The following is a 21,247-nucleotide window of genomic DNA, read 5'->3' on the forward strand; positions in this document are numbered from 1 at the left end:
AATCCATTTGGTAAATGGATGTTAGCGTTAATACATTTTATACCCAACTTGTTAACATTTATAACGGCATTATTAAAAGACATACAGGGTAAATAACAGTCAAAGGACTGTTATTAATGGGTTAGAACTGATGATAAATCAACCATTAATAGTTACAATTTATGAACCTTTTAAAAGCATGGCTTATTGGAAGTAGCCTACCCTCGTGGGTAGTGAAAGATACTTTGTGAAAAATGATGTAAGGTAATAGGCTAAATAGTAATTGTTGGTCCAAACTGTGAGAGTTTGAAATTGAAATACGACACAATTCCTGAGCTTTTTGCTGACTGTGTAGTGTTCTGTTAATATTGTAATGCATAACTGTAATAATAATAAGCCACACATCAGATTGAACAAATAATATAATTTAATGTCCTTTACTTAATTTAGGATTCAACTAACTGACGCCCTGGGCAGTGGGCAATAGGGGACAGAGAACACAGAAGTCCAAAAATTAAAAAATTGTCAAATTAAATGATGGGAGGATTTCCCAGGTTGTCCTAGCGATAACACTCAAAATGTGGATTTGAGAAAAGCACGTTTTACTAGGCTTCACTCCCACCTTGTGGCATATAAGAGGTACTGTAGAACTTTTGCATTGGACTGATAAAGAGCACAGAGTTAATTTACGCTGAAAATGAAGAGGCAGTGTATAGTATGTAATGGTTTCAGTATTTTAATGCAGACGTGTGAACAAATTTAGAAACAAGCATAACTATGTTGACCTCGTGTGTAGGACCAAAAGTCCATGTTTACATCCATGGTTTCGATTAAGAGCCTTACATATTGTACTTTTAAATAATCAGTTAAAAAAAAAGCAATACAAAAAATAGCAAATCATCTCACTTAAAAAAAAGAAAAAGAATTTCAAAGAAAAGAGAAAAAAAATCCAACTCAAACTTTGTATAAGAATAAAAAAACAACAACAAGGCAATCTCTGCCAACAGAAATTTGCTGGATTTTATAACAGTACTGGTGACAGTTTCAACGAGTTGACCTCTATGATCTGCTGCAGGATGTTGTCCACGTCGGAGGTGTCCAGGCTGATGCCGGTCAGGTCCAGTTGGGGCAGGAGGACCGTGAGAAGTGCCACCACGTTGTGACGGATGGTGCGCAGATTCTCCTGTTTAGATCTGATTGGAGAACAGCTTCGTTATTAAAGCTATTAAACACTTTAGTCGATCAGGTGAAACTCTGTCTAAGGGAAATTCCCACTTTATTTACAAAACGGCAAAAATGGAGAACAAGAACGTAGAAATAAGTGCAAAAGAGGACATGACTTAAATGTTTTTGGAGAAGTGAGAGTAAATGAAACAGTAGAGCGTTGGTAAAGATAGAAGCAGACATTCATACTAACATTGTTTGGATTGGTTTATCTTTTAGGCATATGTCCCTGCACACAAAATGTAATCCTGCCAGCTTCAGGAAACAACTCTTATACTGGAGGTACATAGAGACAGATGTTTATATCTGAAAGTCAGCAGTTTTGTCATGCAAAATCTAATTTAACAGATAAGGGAGAAAATCGTTCACAAGTGGATACAAGCACCAAATTTGGTATAGTTATCTCTCTGGGGCCAATAATTTGAAAAATAACGTTAGCCACTTGATTTTTCAAAATGGCTGCCATTTTCCAAGATGGCCGCCATTTCCGGCATTGGAAAACACTTATCAACATAATTTTACCGTCACAGCTGTCTAGAGGCCTTCATTTATGTTGTGTGTTATGTTGGTATCATCGTAATCGTTGACCATCAAAACACAGTGGTAGACATCCTTTATAAATGTTTTGTTCAGGAGATACCATGCAAAATACATAATTTGGTTATGGCGGAAAGTAAAATGGCCGCCGCGGCTGACATGACGTTGTTTTGCGATGGCTAATGTACTTTTTTGAAAGAGAACTACCCACTGAGTAATTGTGCCAATTTTGGTGCTTGTATCCACATGTAAATGATTTCTGTAAAAAATGGCACTTATCTGCTCCACTACATACAGAGATAGTAAATAAAGTTACAGACACTGACCTTTTTTATTTTTTATTTTTACTGCTGTTCACTACCAAAATCTTCAAATAAAAGCTATGATTGAGTACTTAATTTCTGACCAGTAAACAAGTCATTATATACAGTTAGTGGTGTCTCTATACATCTGTCTAGAATACACACCTGCTGTCTTCACAGGCCTCGCTGTCACTGACTCTCGTCCTGCTCGGAGTTTCTGTCTTCTTCTTAGGTATGTTCTGCTCAGGCTGCTCTTTGGGCACACACACAGCTCTCTGACCCAGGACCACCATCCCCTGATGTCCTGGAGCCTGGGCCATGCTGCTGGATGAAGTACAGCTCTGATTCAGAGGAAGCAGAGCAGAAGATTACTCAAGAGTTTGCTGTTAGAGCTTGATTTAAGATTAACAAGTCTAAGCAGATGGCCTAGAATAAAGCATCTTTACCAAACACTGTGTTTGTAATTTACTGTATCATCATAATGAACCTAAATATTTGGTATAAACTCAGCTGACCTCAGCCACGTCCGTCTGGCAGCCGACCTCTCTGCTTGTTGTGGATGCTGGCGGAGTCACCAGCCCTCGTGTTGGCTGTTCAGCACTGCTATCAGCAGTTGTCATCGTGCCTTGAGTTGTCTTTGTGACTTCCAGACCTAGAAGCCTGCGTAGCCTCTGCACCTCTTTCTCCAACCCTGCCAGCTTCTGCACGTTCACTTCCCGGTCACTACCTTCTGGAGGCAGTGGTCTGCTCCGTTGGCCTTCTGTTCGACTCAGGGGAGATACCATCACAGTCTGGGTGAAGGGAAGTGGGTGGGTCCAGGTGAGGCAGGTGGGGGTTCGCTGAGTCACGTCACTTGGTTTCTCGACTTGGCCGCTACTGTCTTGCTTGGTCTTCTCCAAGGACAGTGTCTCGACTTCTGAGACAGGCTGTTGCTCCTCCGAAAGACATGGCTTCTTTTTCACACAGTAAAATAATGATCCTGGTTTCCTTTTGAGGCTACAAAGGATGAAAGCTAGTCAGTTTGTTTGTTTAGCATGCGGAAATTAACTTACATACACTTTAAGCATCATTGAGACAGGTAATCCATTAACACTGAACATTTCATGGGCTTCATTTTGTTGACAAAGTTCTATTATTATTATTGTGAGATAATGCAGCTGAAAACAAAGACAGCTCTGACAATTCTCCATGTTAGTGTCAGGGGTTTCTGGCTGAAAGAGATGTAAAGATGGCACCTCACCTACAACTTACTGACCCTTCAGTTAATCAATTTCTTGTTTTTTAAATTGGAAAATAACTAACTTACTCCTATAGGAATCAGTGAGAATTAATTTATTAATTTATACTGTTACTGTGTAATTGAAAAAAGGACAGTGCTAAGAAATTCTACATGTTATAGCTTAAATAAATGAGGGGCAAAATAAATGATGCAAAGATTCATTTTTACAGACTGTCTCATTCTCTGGTTTGTGTACAAAGACACTTTAATATCAGAGATTTTAGTAAAAGCATTAAACACACCCTGAAGACTGCTGATAACTAAACAGACATAGTTAAAAAGAAATGTCTCAGTCATCAGTCAGCCGTCCCCATTGGAGTGTCCTTTATCTGCTGAACGTGGAAGTTTCAGCAACAGTTCCAGCTTCCAACTGCATTACCACACACTGACAACACATCTTTGTGATAGTCTCTGCAAGTTTTTCATTGTAAACTGAAATGAATAAACAAATAATGGCTAAAAAGGAGGAGAAAAAACCCGTGAAATTTAAAAAATGCCGTTGAAAAGATGGCACTACTGTAAAATACACTGGTGAAAATATCTTTAAGGACGATTTTTCACAAGTCTGAGCATACACACAGTACACATGCAGCATAACCCACCTTAATGTGTATGTGTTCTCTTCTCTTTCCAATGGCTTCATGTTTGTGTCTTTCTTTTTGTCTCTCTCTTTATCTTCAAGCCTGTGATCATTTGTCTCATTTTCCACATGTATGACTTGTGTCTTGTCTTTAATGACTGTGGCTCTTTTAAGGGGCTTCTGTTGCATGTGTGTGACTCCATGTGCATCATCATATACGTCTGTGTCTGTATGATGATATGCCAGGTGATCTGGGCCTGTCTGCTCTGGTGTGTTTTCCTCTGTGTGGCATCGACCTGCTGTTCTTATGTGATCAGGCGTGTGTGTGTGCTGGAAGGTGGGCTGGCTCGGCTCTGATGAACTGCGCGAGAGGATTTGATGTTCAGCCACTTCGTTCTGCAACACAAACAACCAAGCACACTTACAATATACACAATATATCCAGGAGTTGTATAGAAAAATAGCACACTGGGACCTTTATCAATAGTAAGGTTGCATAAAGTTTCTAACGTTTTACAAACCTCCAATGATTTTTCTCGTTTTCTGCTTTTGGGCTGCTCTCTGCAGGAATAAAAAGAAATGAATGAGCCGAGAGGAGCACATACTCAAAATATGGAGAGGTTTAACTCCAAATTAAAGTTTTTATAACTCCGATAATTGAACTGGCTCTCACTCAGTTTGACTTATTTGCCCTCTCTCTGATTCCGTGCTCTTTTTTTCTCCCAAACCCTTGGACACCTGAGATCTGAAGGAGTTACAGTGTGCCACAATTATAGCCAATCAGAAAATTGGAGTAGATCATTTCTGATTGGTTGTTTTGTCTCCGATCCGACTGCTATTCAAATTATCTGTTACTAGGAAAGTAGGGAAGCAATGGAAATGGCTTTATTTTTTCGTATAAAATATATTTGACCCAAGATCAACTGTGAATGCTTCAGTGAAAGAAATCAATCATCCTTATGTTCTATGATTTGCAGACATGATTTTACTGCCAATGTGTTACTCCGATGATATGACTCATGACACTCCTCGTTTTACCCCCCTTGTAGGAGACCTGGAAACGCTCACTGGGCTTTTTTCGGGAGGTGGGCTTAAAAAGACAGGCGCTCCAACAGAGTGTCTCAGACTGAGGGTGAATATAGGTGCAGCAGCCATGGGCAGTATGAGAAAAATAAAGTATGAATGAATCAAGTATGAATCTGAAAAATAGCACAATAGTTCACTTTTGAAAAAGTGGTGGGTTTAAAATTGACAAAGTGACACATTTTTTTTAAATCAATATTTAAATTCCTTTGCATTTATGAGTAACAAGTCACCATGTTTTGAAGAACTGACAGATTTCAGTGGTGATCACTGACAGGCAGAATATAGCAAAACTAGACACACGTCACATAAACCGGAAATAAGAGCGTGAAACTGACAGATGGAAACCACAAAATGGCACGTGAACCCACATACAGTACACACCCAGGCATGCAGGAAAAGTAGAAGTGTGAAACGGTTGTCTGTGTACAAATTCTCACACAGACAAAGTTTGAGAGGTCTAGAGAAATATAATGGGAATTTACGGTTTCTTGTGGTTTTTCTGGTAGCTGGGTGTTAGCAGCTCCTCGCTGTCTTCTGCTTCCTCTGGTGAAATGCAGCTTCTGAAAGTAAAAGAGACCTGGCTGAGCAACTCAACTACTGCTGAAGTTCAGCGCTTGGCCTTCCTGTTTCAGCACGCACGCGCGCGCGCGCGCGCGCACGCACGCACGCACGCGATCCATTGACTAATACGTCAACGAATCCATTGTATCTCAACCATAACATTTGACGTCTTAAATGATCCAAACCAAGGAAAGCAATAATTAGAAATACACACCTGTAACGTGGATTGGGGTTCTGGCTGCAGTACCAGCTTTCAGGAATCACACTGTAATGACTTGCAGGGACTTTTCGCCACTTCAGGCACTCTTCACACTGTAACCACATGGGACCCCTGTAAATACAGACATACATACATGAAAAAGTGTCAGTAAGCAGAAGCTGGCATTAGAGGGGAAGTCCATAAATAAAGCTTAATTGGTTATAAAGGCCCTTAAAGATCCGTGCCTGAGCATGTTTACTTCTCTGAAGCAGCGTCTCAACTCTGGTTTCAAGCATTGGGGAAAAAAACTATTTTCACTTTCAGTTGAATTGACAAGCTCCTACATGAGAGGGTTATTAACTGACCTGCTATTAGAAAAATTGGGGCCTGACCAGAGATAAGAAGAAAAGCTACTGATTGCATGAACCGAATAACTAACTTGACTCCCAACTCCTTTAAAAAGACACTGTTGTGAACAATCTTCAGTCACTTTCTCTACTATGCTGTGAGTGCTGTAAACTGACTCTTTACTTGCAAGTAAAAACGATCTTTGAGAGAACTCCAGTGATTCTGTCCATTCCTTGATAAATAATTATCTTAACACCTGCATTTTCCTATATTGTTACTGTCATTATCCATAAAAGGCTTGTAGAACGTGGACTAGGTATTTTACTCTCCCAATGGTTTGACAGATGCGGGTACAGATTTAGAGCCAAATGTACTGTACCAGATGAACTAAAATCCTCTTTCAGTAGCACAGCAAATCGAACATGTTTTTCACGTTATTTTAAGCGCCTTTCACGTATTTTGGAGCAAAGTTATGACGACACTTGTAAGTGAGGAGAAGAATTTCAACTGTCAGATAAAAACAGTCAACACTCACTCGTCAGCATCATGCTGGGCTTCATTGTCATCTTTTTCTAGAGCCTGAAACTCTCGTTCTCTGGCCTTCTTCTCTGTCACCTCTTTCCAGTAGTCGTTCAGTTTTAGGCCCAAAGCACCAAGGGTGAGTCTTGGGATAAGAAAAAGGAAAAGACAATACATGTCTTTAACTATTTTTCCTCATATCGTAAACACAACAGCACAAGTTAGAGTGGATAAGGCAAATATTTCTCGATAGGTGTGTGGTCAAAATTACTTTAGAAGATAATGTGATCATTATTAGCCTCCCTGCTGTAAAACACTTTACTTAGCGTCACATTTGCGAAAAATGCACTTCCAGGAAAAGCTGCATTATTCATTAGTGCTATGTTTCATCATATTGGTAACCACAGTATGCAGCATCAACCTAAGTAGCTAGTAAACTCCATAGCTCATATTAGCACAAAACGTTTTGTGTGTCTTGATTTTGTTAGATTTGTATGCGTGTGTTGTACCTGTATTCTTTGGTGTATTCAAAGTCTTGCTTGTTGTGGGCAGGTTTGAGAAAGTTACACTCGATGATACCGATGACGCCAACTCCTGCTCTTTGACCTGAAGACTGCAGGGAATTGGGGAGTGAGATTTAAGCGGAGGCAGGTATCCAATATTACTAAATGTGTTGCAGAACACTGCGTCTGTCATGCACGAAAACATACAGAAAATCCTTTTCCTCTACCTTCAGCTGGCAGCCCACTTTCTCGTAGGCTTTAATGAGTCGGTTCCTGTGGTACATCATGATGCCATAGTGGTCTTTGTTTTTTGGGTTTAGCCCAAAGGTCACCTTCACCTTCTCTTTCTGACAGACACCAGTCAAGGTTAACAACACTGGACATTGACAGGTTTCAAAATAATATCACTAACTATTTTGCAAGCTCATAATTTCAGAGTTGAACAGAAGCAAAAGCCAAAAAACCCATATTATGGTTGATTTGAATTATCAATATAATTATAATAGGAATAGGGATATAATAGGAATATTAATGCAAATAAATGATAAATATTTAACTTGGACATAAATATCTTAATGCCTGTCGGGTTTGGTTACTGCTCTGTTGGATGCGGGCCGGGCTCGGACATAAAAATGCGGCCCGATCCGCACTCTACTATATACATTATATACATTTCAGTTGGTAGCAAAAAAGTATCAAGGTTCGATACTCAGCTCAATAATTAGCAAATGTTTCATCAGTGACTTAAATTAAGTTACAGAAATATTTTAGCATTAACATTAACTGTTCAGGCACTGTAGATATTAAATACAGCATAGTTCTGCATTTGCATAGCCTTTAACTTGACTCAGGTTAATTTTGGCGCACAAAGTTGGTATTAAAAGTTTAGATGGATACTGTTGAACGAACATTTTCAGAGCCACTGTGTTTTTCCATTTTAAAAACTGATAACACTGTACTTGTAATGCTTGTACTACTTGTATTGTGCAACATGTTTGGCCATGGCAAACCAATACAGTGGAAAGTCTTTGCCTGGCTAAAGCAAAGAAACAGTTCCAAAATTCTCCATGTAAAGTTCTTGAGAGGATATGAGACAAACATCAAATATAAAAGTGAAACAAATCCATTCTAAAAAGATATCAAAACCACATGAAGTTTCATCTTCTCCTCTCAGACATATGTTGCCTTATGAGATCCTAGCAAAAGAAACACTACCTGATCTCCAAAAGCAACTAACTTCCCACTTCCTGTTTGCATGTGAATGAAGGCTTTATACAGATAATGCACACATTATCATTAGCTAACACACAGATATTGTAGGGATACACTGAAGTGGGGTTTGTACACGTCATGCTCAATGTGTGTCAGCCTCTTCGACACCAGCTTAGCCAGAATTTTCTTCCCCCTCAGTATAATCTGTGTCCTCGGCTTCAGATACAAGATACTGAGGTAGGCCTGATAAGAACACAGAAACAGGCAGAGAGTGTGTAAAAAGGAAGACATTTTAAATTTAAAACACATACTCTTAATTAATGTTTTTTGGTCTGACCCCATCTGTCAACACTATTTATTAAGATTTTGATATATTAGCATAAAGGTACATTACTTGAGCTTTTACACTACATGTAATTATGAATCTTATAATGACTCTAAGATTGTCAAAATAGAGATGGGATTTACGAACAACAATTTGAACATGGCTTTAAAAGGAAACTGGGTTAGTGTTACTACAAAACCACAGGTACTCCTCCGGTAGTGAAGAAGTACCCTTTCATGCTTCACACACACACACACACACACACACACACACACACACACACACACACACACACACACACACACACACACACACACACACACACACACACACACGTTTGCATTGGACTTATATTTGCTATGTACTGTAGGCGCTTACCCAAACCTTAACCACAACCACTAAATCTCTCTTGTACTCTAACCCCCATCTTAACTACCAACAGTAAAAACTCTCTCAGGCTCTAACTGTCCTAACAAGCCTAAATATTGAGGACAAACTCTGTATCCATGAATGAACTTTCAATCAAAACTTGTAAGCCAACATTGATGAGAAGTGCTAAAAAAAATATGAACATCTATACTTTTATTTTTTTTTTATTATTTTATTTTAACTGGGCAAACTCTACCGACTTTGTTGACAGACTATTGCCATGTTTCCACTTAATGGTACTGCTCTGCTCGACTCACTTTACTTTTTATTGTACCAGTACTTTTTTGTTTTGTTTTCAAATGCAGATATTTTAGGTGGGATTCTCAGCTGATCGCCAAAGCAACGGTGAGCGTGGTGAGTCGTACCATGCAGTGGAAAAGTGGCATAATTCTTTAAGAGTGTTTTACGTGACTCTTGCACATCAATAAATCAGTACCATACTTATACTAAAACAGCAGTACAATCATTTATTGTAATTATACACTATATGTATTTGCTGTACTAGTATTGCTATGCTATACTGTTATTACCACAAACACACAAGACTACCACCATAAATATCAGTATTTACATTGGTTAGATATGATCTACTGGACGTAAAGGACATAACTGTAGAGACAGAAAAGGGGTGTTGTTATGTCAGAACCAGACCTTAAGATATTTCTTGCAAACAGGTGGAACATCCAACATCTCTCTGGACTCACATAGGTGACATTTCTCCACTCACCCTAAGACTGTAGTGCATCTCTGGGATGTCATGTTCGGCTCTCAGGGATCCACTGTTCTTCAGACCTTTCTTCAGCTCCTCGATCTGAATATCGGGCAATCGGAAGTCACTCACATCGTTCTCAAAGTCGATCTCTGGCTTGCCATCTTTGGCCCTTTAGGATAACATGAAAGGGAGGAGTTGTTAAAACAGGTATAGACACATTTTACATCACTGCTCTCAGGCTACTGTTTTAAGAGCAGCAAAAATAACATCTGGCAGATTTTCCAGTCATTAAATTACACAAATGGGTTTTGAACGTGTCTTATGGGCCCCAGTGTTCAAACCAATATATGTGCATTGGAGTTCAATCGATTTTTATTTACTCTGGCTAATCTTGATAAGTGTGGTGCTCAGTATTTGATGACAATGAGCATAGTGGAGATACTTTTCTGACTCCAAGAGGAAAGAGGAAGTGAAAAAGGAGAACGTCTGAGAAACTCATTACATATGTTTTTGTAACTGTTTTTCTGAATCTAGAGAACTTTTCTTAAGAAAGCCATGTGTGACAAGGTATTCAAATCTTTAAAATATCCTCTCTACTCAAAAATGTGTTTTTCTTATGTTTATGTCAGCTAAAATGTCTACACCTTGACTATACTGACCTATCTGTGCAAAGTTTGTCACTAGAGAAGTGTTTCCACATTCCTTTACTAAAGGGGGAGATTTCTATGCACTTCCCTAAAATCTATGATTCGTATCGTATCCCGGGAAAGCTAGATTTTGTACGTCACAGATTCAAAAGCCAATCACGGACTAATATGCAAGCTGTAATAGAAACCTGAAAACCTCCAGCGCAGAGTGAACTTGTCAGTAGAGAGAGGGAAAGCACACTGTCATCGTAGCTGTGTCAGCCACTGCAGGTTACAAGCTAACAAACAACAGAAACAAATAAAAGATGCTAACCACACGTACAATTCTGATACATTTGCAAGTCGCCGATTTTGGTGCACAGATTGAAAGCAGGCCAGACTTCCACGCGGCCCGCAGCCCCGCGACCCCCCCCTGTCTGAACCTGGCGTGAGGCTCAAACATGTATGGCTGAATATCTCCAAGTTTCTGGCCATCTTAATGCCCACTGCTCTTTCACTGGTCAACCTACCACAAGCTGCGGTGGTGGGGGGACGCATAATTTTTTTTGCATATGTAAGTGTTAGAGATCCATAATTTCTCAATGAGAGAGATGTGCTTCTAGTCCCCTTTTTATGTGGGAAAACCATGTATTTATGCTTACTTTAAAACACTGAAAAAGGATTTTAAATTCAAATGTCATCTGCTCTTCATATGATGATGATATGATGCTTTGTTTTTCAACCTGTTGTTTTGCCTAAACAAATATCATGTGTGTGTTCTTGTTTATTCGCCTGTCTCTGTTCGAGTCTGTGTTTGCATATTCATCAATCTCATGTGCGGTACATTAGAGCTACTGTCTACACATCTAAACTTAAACCAATCATTTTTGGGTGAACTCAAACTAAAAGATTAGTTTAAACATTTCGGGAAATATGGTTATTGGATATTTCGGGAAATATGGTTATTGGATATTTAGCTAAGAGGTAGATGATAGGATCGTTTCCACTGTCATGTCTGTATAGTAAATATTAAGCTATAGCCAGGATATGGTTACTTTAGTATAAAGACTAGAAGCAGGAGGAAACAGCTAGCCTGGCACTACAAAGCTAACAAAATCAGCCTACTACCAGCTTTAAATCTCACAAATTAACACTTGAATGGTTGTTTACTCAATAAAAAAAGTGTAGAAATGGCAAGTTGTGAAATAAAACATGTTAATAAATGTGATGGAAGGTGTTGGGCACAATTCCCCCCTTCTTTCAGTCTTTATGCTTAAGCTAACCATCTCCTGGCTGTAGTTCATATATAATGGGCGTCTTATCATCTAACTCTCTGCAAGAAAGTGATTTAGTGTATTTTGCAAATCTTTTAAGGGAATTTTAAATTACAAACATGCAGGTGACATTAATCCAGCTATATGAAAATGTATGATTCTGACCTGCGGATATTCCAGATTAATATCTTGGTGCCTTTTTTGGAGAGAATGGAGTCAAAGTGTGCATGTAACTGCTCCTGGGAGGTGATGATGGAATGTTGGAGGATGGCTGCCAGGCTGGCCTCCGAGTCCTCAGTCACCACCAGAGACCGTAACACTGGGTTAAGGTCAGAACATAAAGGAGCTTGCAAGGTTACAAACATATTCTCTTCCAATCAGTGTAAAGAAAAAAAAACATCTTATTTTTTATTTTTTCATTTCCCATGCCTTATTGTTTCATGAAGGATATTGGTTTGTTGGTTGAAGGGAACAATGGGGACAATGACGGCCTGGGCCTTTATGTTTTCCAGGTAGGTCTGAGACAGCATTCCAACAGTCTGGCAGCCGCCGTTCTTGGTGAAGATGAGTGCGTCGCGGCCCAGACGCATGGAACCAGACTTGAAACCATTCCCATACACGCCGATGGCCTGCTGACTGGCCTTACCTGAACCCTTCTCTGTAAAACCAAAGCTGGACATAAGGGTGAAAGGGAGAGTGAGGAAATAAGGGTGCACGTTTTGTGTGTATACAGTATAATACAAAATAATGATTAAATTATCATTTTTATTGTAGAATAAACTGTCATCCATAATCAATAGATTTTTACAGTGAAAAAGTGCCTTCATATTGCTTGTTTTGTCCAAGACATATACTTTTCAATGGGAGAAAAAGCAGCAAATCCTCACATTTGAGATGTGAAATGTTTATCTATACACTTAAAAAATTAATGGATTATCAAACTTGTTGTCAATTAAATTCATGTCACTCTAGTAAAGAGCCAAAATACATGTCTGATATGCTGCTCTGTTACGAGCCACCCAGAGCTCTAAGATCACCTGGGACAAGCTTGCACACCGCCCACAGGGTCAGAACCAAACATGCTGAAGCAGCTTTCAGTTACTATGCCCCGCAGATCTGGAGTAAACTTCCAGAACACTTGAGATCTGCCCCAACCCTTTTAAATTGAGGCTTAAAACGTTTCTGTTTGCCATTGCTTACCCTAAAGTCATTCCCTATGCATGTGTGTGTCTTACCTGAGCATCTTGTGCAGTTTGTTGGGGGTCATACCGCTGCCATTATCGGTGAAGGTTAGACACAGGTGACCAGCTTCATCAAATACATCAATCCAGATCTGTTTAGCTAGTACACCAGGATCTAATGCATTGTCTAGAACATGGGAGAAAGAAATGAATTAACAACCTCGAAAGAGAGACGTCAAAGACATTGTGGTTTGGAGGGAGGTCCACTCTTGGTCCACAAGAGGAAGGAAGACATGCTTTTAGGCATTCAAGCATAAATCTGCTTTTAAAAAACTGTAATTACTGCTTTTTTTCTAAGACATACTGTATGATAAATTAACAATATATAACAATAATAAATACAACATTTTTAACAAGTGGGTGTTTAAAGGAAAATTCTGTTTTTTGTGGTGTTTTATTTGACCATCTGTCATGTAGGCTACATGTCATAATGACATTGTACTGGGAACACGATTAGTTGAGAGTTAAGCCAATCTGAGCCACTTGAGAAGTGTTTTGCGGTAACATAAAACTGAATGTGAGCCCAACAGAAATGTTGACAATAATCCGTCATTGCACAGGAAAACGGTGTGCATACACAGCAACAATAAGATGGTAACGTAGATAGCTCAAAGTTGAATCAGAAAGTTGGAACTTAAATTGTGATGGATGTTTACAACAGTTTGGGTTGTAATTGGCCCCCCTTAGTTACCGTTGCTTCCTCCGTCAAGCGCTACATTAAAGGTGCGCTATGAGTTCCTGCATGACGTCACTTCTGTTGACGTTCAAAGTAAATACCAAACAAAACAGAGCAAGCTCGCCCCTCCCCCCATGTTTCCGTAACTGTCATGACTAACTGTCACTAACCCCAACCCCCTCCCCCAACCATCTTGTCGGTGATTGGCTGGAACTGGTTTGTTGTATTTTGGTGCACAGCCTGTGCCTCTAGTGTTTGTTTGACGTTTACGACCCTGTGTTGTCTCCTGAGACCGAGCTTTTTCACAGTGTATTCAGGGGGCAGGCAGCAAGTGGATCAAGGTGAGATGCCTACGATTTGAGACAAAAATGAAATCGCGCTGAAACCATGCAGGAACTCATAGTGCACCTTTAATTGGCTAATAGCAACACAAAGTTAGCAACATTAGATATAAATATCACATCAAATCAACTTAAAATCCTTACAAATACATTCCTTAAACATACCTTGTTGCCACTTTCAGCTGGAGCTAAACTCAAGTTTCAACCTTATTAATAAATTATCTTCGTCAGCTCTGCGTGTTACAGTCCTGTTTAACGTTTCATTTCCTGTAACATTTTTCCGATTGTTACTATAACACATAGGGAGTGTTCCGTTATATTGCTCTAAGCTATGTACAGGGAAACATTTGATACACAGCTGTTGATGGGTATATGGTTTATACAGTAAGTCAGTCTTTTCCAAAGTTAGGGTTGGGACCCAAATGGGTCACTTACCCTTTTTATTGGGTAGCCAATCGACAAAAATCCATAATAATGCTTTGATATATGAATTAAATGTCCTTATTAAAATAGAAGAAGAGTGTTGTGTTTTCTATTTTTTTTAAGATTTTTTTGGGGGGGATTTTTTCCCTTTATTTCAGAGTGACAGTGGATAGACAGCAAAGGTGGGAGAGAGCTGGCGGATGACATGCAGCAAAGTGCCGCAGCCTTCAGCCTATATGGGGCGCACGCTCTTACTGGGTGAGCTAGAGGTTGCCCCGTATTGTCTTTTGCTACGCTGGTCTATTCAGCTCAGATCCTGTGTGCTGGATTGTTTAACCCCCCCACCCTTCTCTCTCTTCTTGTGAACCTTGACCTGAAAACGTGTTCACGCTCTGTGGCTGAGGTAGCGTTCAGTGTGACTTCTGTGATTCCCTCACTGTCGATCGTGAGCAACGATCATGATGTTGAGGGGGTGCAAAAAATGTCTGATGACGTCATGTTGTGAAGAGACTGCATGCTCCAATTGAGTTTGGGCTGTTTTGGTAGTTATTGCTACAATAGCTTGCAGGCGCTGGGAAGGGTTATTTTCAAAAATAGATATCAACACCCGTGTTCTGTGGTGCACCTTAGTACTATACAGAAGGCCTTTCCTTTATGTGTGACTCTCTTTACAGCTATCTGAAGGCAGCAGGTATCTGTTTCCCCTACAGTCTATAACTGGAGTGATGTTGGGCACTGTCAAGCAGCAGCTACAATTAGGCTTTGTCTGGCTGATCCGCTCACTACATTTTGTGCAACCAGCATCAGACTTTAACTTTGGGAAGATGTGAAACCCAATGCCATCATCTGTGCTCGCTTCCTAACTAGTTTTCATAGTCTTACGTACAAGTACCTTATGGGGTACAAGTACCCCTGGTTGGGAATTATTGCTCTAATCTGCTGTGACCCTTTGTTGTGAATAGGTTACATTCCATTCTGTAAAAACTCTGAACAAAGCCTCTCTTATCTGTTTTAATTTGTATCATAAATTGTAACACCGTTTTCCTTTCTGAAGATTTAGCTGCATTAACCAACCTTGAACCTATCCTCCTTTCCTATAAATGTATATATCCTTGTGTGTCTCATTAAACCTATAGAACACTGTGAACTGAATCCTGCTGTGTCGCTTAGTTTTCCGAGATCTCGTAACTGCTTCCAGAATCAACTCACAGAGTTCCAGCCAGTACATGATAGAATACGAACCACAAAACAAGTGTGATCAAATTGTTTCACAACACCCTTTACTTTTCTTGCTTGACATATTCATCTTAACGCTCATCTCATATCTTAATCAACCCCTCTCAGACGCTCTCAACTAACATTAAGGCATAATGTTCTCAGAGTTTGAATTTACTGCAGGGCTATGACTGTCCAACGTTTTGTGTATTACTGTGTAACTATGCTTAGATCCACATGCATTCCCTTTATAACATCGTTTTGTTATGCAAACAAACTCCAGGTGTAATGCCCCAGACTGTGAGCAGAGAAGGCAGTGATGTCATATACAATTGTGCAATCTGCATACAGCACACTGCTCTTCCTGTTAAAACTCAGAGCAGCCAACAGACGGTCAGCACGTCTGAACCAATGATAGAGCACAGAGTGGAGGAATGGCAATGTTGACAGACCAGAAACAGACGTTTTGTTTCAAGTGGAGGGACAAATCCTCTAGTAGCCTAATTCATATGCTGTACTAAAGTATGGAATTTGCGTCCCTTTTAACACAGAGATCTGAACAACAAACATATATGGTGACTTCATATGCGATTAGGCTACTATAACATTTTTCGTAATACTATGACCATTGTAACATAAAATTACAATAAGGTCACTTTTCATTGGCCTACATAGTGTAATAACATAGTTATTGCCATGCCACTCCTTTATGCTATTAACAGACACCGACAGGCTGTAACAGTAATACAGCCGTTGACTGAGGGAAAGAGGAAGTCCATTCGGTCCATTTTAGCAGCAACACAAATATATGTTCAAAGTCCACTTTGCGGGCGACAGCGGAAGAGTGCATGACATGACACCAAGCAAACCAAGTTGGAACAGCAGCAAGTACAGAGCGCAGCGGAGCAGCAGGTGCGCTAGACGGGGACTAGGTTTTAGGCCTAATCCTTCATATTGACACTTACCTATTAACTCTGCCACCGCGCTGAAGGGCCAGGTGTGACTTGTAGAGTTGCTGTTCAGGAAGGAAGGACTCATCTTGAAAAGAAATAAAAAAAATAAGTCAGAGTTTTAGTTTAAATTCTTCTAGAAACGTTATTTTAAAAGTAAATATTGTACAGATTACAAATCCTGCTAAAATACATACGGAACTAAGGCGAATCCCATGCTCGCTTAACCTCGCCATTATTGCGACTGAGTGTTTTGCATGCTGTGGCGGCTGTATGTCTTCTGCGCGCTGGCACGTAACTAGTCACACGCAGTGGGCGTTACTTCCTCTGGTCTACACTGTCAAAGGAAGTCAACTGAGAGATTAAATAGGAGAGCAAGCACGAATGCAACGGCTCACTGGAACACAAACAGTGTAAAAGGACCCCCCCGCCAACTTTTTACATTTAGGAGGATATAACTTAGTAGTTCTCTGTCACACTGCCTGCGATTGATACAGTTCTCAAACACACTTTTCCTTTTCCTAGTCCAATCAATGTTCTTCTGAAAAGCCACGTGCCCTTGTTGTGTTGTCAGTGTGCCTCTTTGTGGTGATGTTTTACCAAGCTATTAAAACAATGTAAAAACACCCAAAAGAGAGTAGTTGTGGGAAAAATACAAAACTGAAGCACCAATTAGCACCATCTGTTGTCAAAAGACTGCAAAATATCACAACATAATATGTGCATCTTTCTGCCCCCATGCCTGAACATTGCCTGAGCTTTCAACAAACAGCTAAAGCCAACCAAGAAGAACAAACATATCTGCGACCAAAAGGCTGGTCCTTTAGCATTGTAGCAAAGAAAGTTTTCACCAGAATTGTCATTCCAAAGCTTCACAGACAGGAATGTTTGGACAATTAGATAATGGTAAACATTCAACAAGAGCATACAGGAATTCAACAGTTCTGTCTTGTGTGTCAATTAAAATGACAAATTTGGTAATTAGTTACATGTTTAAGAAGACACAAGCCTTATAATAAGGTCCTTTCTAGGTTTCCTGATAATTGCACTTCACAGAGGAGATTTATGCGATTTATATTCATGAGCTCACAACACAAGTTTGACAAATTAATGAGGTATAGTCCAGTCATTTTAAGCCAAAATGGGGGTCAACCTTGAACAAATTGCAACAGAAGCAAACTCAACTGATTTTGATATGCCTATTCATTCTTTTTCTCACGTGAATAGGGTAAACATTTTAAACTTTAGATATCACCATGGAAATTACTGAGTTGATTACTTACATCAAGACAAACAAAGTTTTTTGAAATTATTTGTTAACATGGGCAAACGGTGCATAATCTAATTACATATGTGCTAATTTGCATAAATACCACAACAGATCTAAACATTGGGTATAGCCAGGTGAAAATGTCTTGTTGAATCTTGTTGACAACTTACAGTAAAAGACTTAATGTTAAGGTCTGAATGGAACCCATTTAGGCTACTCATGAGCATTAATACATAGAGGCAGGAAGAAGTACTTTAAACCAGCCTTTATTAATTATTATTGCAGAGATGGGGAACAGGACCTACCTTTTGTCTTCTGCATTCTCCTTACCCTTGTCTCCTGTTCTTCCCTCAGACTCATCCCCCAGAAACAGTCCCACGGACCCAGCCCCAAACCCTATCTCTGCAATTATAATTAATAAAGGCTGGTTTAAAGTACTTCTTCCTGCCTCTATGTATTAATGCTCATGGGTTACCTAAATGGGTTACATTTATACCTTAACATTAAGTCTTTTACTGTAAGATGCCAACAAGATTCAACAAGACATTTTCACCTGGCTATATCCAATGTTTAGATCTGTTGTGGTATTTATGCAAATTAGTACATACGTAAGGCAAGGCAAGGCAATTTTATTTATACAGCACATTTCAGCAGCAGTGCAATTCAAAGTGCTTTACACAAAACAATTAAAACACAGTTAGAAATGAAAAATAATTAAAACAGAATTAAAAACAATTAATACAAAATTAAAAACAGAATACAGGAATAAAATTCACAATGCAGTACAATGAATTAAAAAAAGGCAATGTCAAAAAGAAAGGTCTTCAGCCTTGATTTAAAAGAGCTGAGAGTAGGTGCCGACCTACAGTTTTCCGGGAGTTTGTTCCAGATATGTGGAGCATAGAAACTAAACGCTGCTTCCCCCTTTTTGGTTGTGATTCTGGGGATGGCAAGCAAACCTGCCCCAGATGATCTGAGAGGTCTGGGTGGTTCATAGTTCACAAGCATATCCGAAAGGTATTTTGGCCCTAAAACATTTAGTGATTTATTAACCAGCAGAAGTATGTTGTAATCTATTCTTTGAGGCACTGGAAGCCAATGTAGATACATCAGAACTGGAGTGATGTGATCCACTTTCTTGGTGTTAGTGAGGACTCGGGCAGCAGCGTTTTGAATCAGCTGCAGCTGTCTGATTTTTTTAGGGAGACCTGTAAAGACACGGTAGTCAAGTCTACTGAAGATAAAGGCATGGACAAGTTTTTCCAAATCCTGTTGACACATAAGTCCTTTAACCCTTGATATATTTTTAAGATGATAAAAGGCAGACTTTGTTATTGTTTTAACGTGGCTGTTAAAATTCAGGTCAGAGTCCATAATTACACCAAGATTTCTGGCTTTGTCTGTTGTTTTTAACATTATCGTTTGAAGCTGAGCGCTGGTTCTTGATCGTTCCTCTTTTGCTCCAAAAATAATCACCTCAGTTTTTTCTTCATTTAATTTAAGGAAGTTCTGGCACATCCAGTCGTTAGTTTGTTTAATGGACCTAGCCAGTTTTTGTATTGGACTGTAGTCCCCAGGCGACATGGTTATGTAGATTTGTGTATCGTCCGCATAATTACGATAACTTATGTTATTATTTTTCATAATCTGAGCCAGTGGAAGCATGTAGATATTAAACAGGAGAGGTCCCAGATCAGAGCCTTGGGGAACTCCACACGTCATACCTATGTACTCAGATGCATAATTACCTATGGACACATAGTAGTTCCTATTCTTTAAATAGGATTCAAACCACTTTAGTACTGAGCCAGAAAGGCCAACCCAGTTTTCCAGTCGGTCCAGTCGTATGTCGTGGTCGATTGTATCAAAGGCACTGAGGTTGAGTAATACTAAGACTGTGGTTTTGCCACTATCTGTGTTCAAGTGGATGTCATTAAACCCTTTGACAAGACCCGTTTCAGTGCTGTGATATGGACGAAATCCCGACTGGAAGGCATCAAAAATATTGTTTAGGGACAAAAAAAGGTTGAGTTGTTGGAAAACCGCTTTTTCAATGATTTTACTTAAAAATTAAAGGTTAGATATCGGCCTATAGTTGTCCATTAGTGACATCTAGATTGTTCTTTTTTAAGAGTGGCTTGATGACTGCAGTTTTCAGGGCCTGTGGGAAGATACCTGAGAGAAGAGACGTGTTTACAATCTGTAGAAGATCTGAAGCAAAACAATTTGAAACAATTTTGAAGAAGCCCGTCGGAAAATCAGAAAAAAGAAAATCAAGACAACAGGAGGTTTTTAGATGTTGTATAATGTCCTCCAGGTTTTTATAGTTCATCATTTGAAATTGTGTCATATTGGGATTTGTTTGGGACAACCCATATCCTGTACTTGATATGGAGGCACTGACTGTTTGCCTAATTTTCTGAATGTTTTCTCTGAAGAAGATAGCAAAGTCATTGCAGGCCTTGTTGGATAAAAGTTCAGATGCTACTGGTACTGGAGGGTTTGTTAACCTATCAACAGTAGCAAATAAAGCACGTGAATTATTGTTTTTAGCAATAATATCAGAGAAGAAGGACCACCTTGCATTCCTCAGTTCGAAATTGTAAATGCGAAGTCTCTCTTTATAGGTGTCATAGTGGACCTGGAGATTTTCGCCACCTGTGTTCAGCTTTTCGACACTCTTTTTTCAGATCTTACAAGTGTGACATTTCTCCATGGTGATCTTTTCTTGCTAGATACAGCTTTGACCTTAGGAGCAATGGCATCAATAACATTTGTAATTCTACAAGTTATCTACAAGCTCAGTTACTGAGGTTCCAGAGGGGGCGGGTGTGGAGGAGAAAAGCTGAATTAATTTTTCCCTGGTGTTTTCAGTGATGTATTGTTTCCTAATTACCTTTGTTTGAACACTTTTTGCACATAGATAGAGCCATTAAAAAAACACAGGAATGATCAGAGAGAGCAACATCAGTCACCACAATCTTGGAAATATTCAGACCTTTAGAGATAATTAAGTCCAGAATGTGTCCCTTATTGTGCGTGGGATCCGTCACATGTTGAGTTAGCCCATAATTATCAAAAATATAACACAATTCATTGGTCCCTCTATCCTGGGGGTTGTCAATATGAGTATTGAAATCACCAGCAACAATTACACAGTCAAAGTCAACACAGATCATAGACTGCAGTTCAGTGAAGTCATCGAAAAAAGCTGCACAGTACTTAGGTGGCCTGTAGATGTTTAGAAATATAGCTCGGGAGGAGGACCTTAGCTGAAGAGCTACATATTCAAAAGAAGCAAAATTTTCATAAGATATTTGCGTACATTGGAATAAGTCTTTGAACAAAATAGCGACTCCACCTCCTCTCTTGTTAACTCTGTTCTCACTCATAAAACTGAAGCCAGGGGGAGCTGACTCAATTAGAACAGCAGCAC

The 21,247-nt window shown here is 39.5% G+C and overlaps 1 protein-coding gene across 2 annotated transcripts; it reads right to left on the minus strand.

Moving 5' to 3' along the window:
* Nucleotides 1-699: 699 nt before the first annotated feature.
* zgc:152774 (uncharacterized protein LOC553526 homolog) lies at nucleotides 700-16,896 on the minus strand. Of its 2 annotated transcripts, none has more exons than XM_036002272.1 (17): nucleotides 16,739-16,896; nucleotides 16,557-16,629; nucleotides 12,931-13,063; nucleotides 12,147-12,367; nucleotides 11,861-12,008; nucleotides 9,811-9,964; nucleotides 8,444-8,572; nucleotides 7,345-7,464; nucleotides 7,124-7,227; nucleotides 6,631-6,759; nucleotides 5,763-5,879; nucleotides 5,470-5,547; nucleotides 4,423-4,462; nucleotides 3,924-4,297; nucleotides 2,558-3,038; nucleotides 2,208-2,383; nucleotides 700-1,172 (listed from the first exon to the last, which is right to left on the minus strand). In XM_036002272.1, exons 1-17 carry the CDS (start codon nucleotides 16,775-16,777, stop codon nucleotides 1,001-1,003), a joined length of 2,688 nt encoding a protein of 895 aa, XP_035858165.1. In that variant the 5' UTR covers nucleotides 16,778-16,896; the 3' UTR covers nucleotides 700-1,000. The 2 variants fall into 2 exon arrangements, with proteins under 2 accessions (XP_035858165.1, XP_035858161.1); XM_036002268.1 differs by having other exon boundaries at nucleotides 3,924-4,311; nucleotides 4,422-4,462; nucleotides 11,861-12,007; nucleotides 12,146-12,367.
* Nucleotides 16,897-21,247: the final 4,351 nt, after the last annotated feature.

Source organism: Sander lucioperca, chromosome 1 (genome assembly GCF_008315115.2).
Source record: "Sander lucioperca isolate FBNREF2018 chromosome 1, SLUC_FBN_1.2, whole genome shotgun sequence".
NCBI classification, from domain to species: Eukaryota; Metazoa; Chordata; class Actinopteri; order Perciformes; family Percidae; genus Sander; species Sander lucioperca.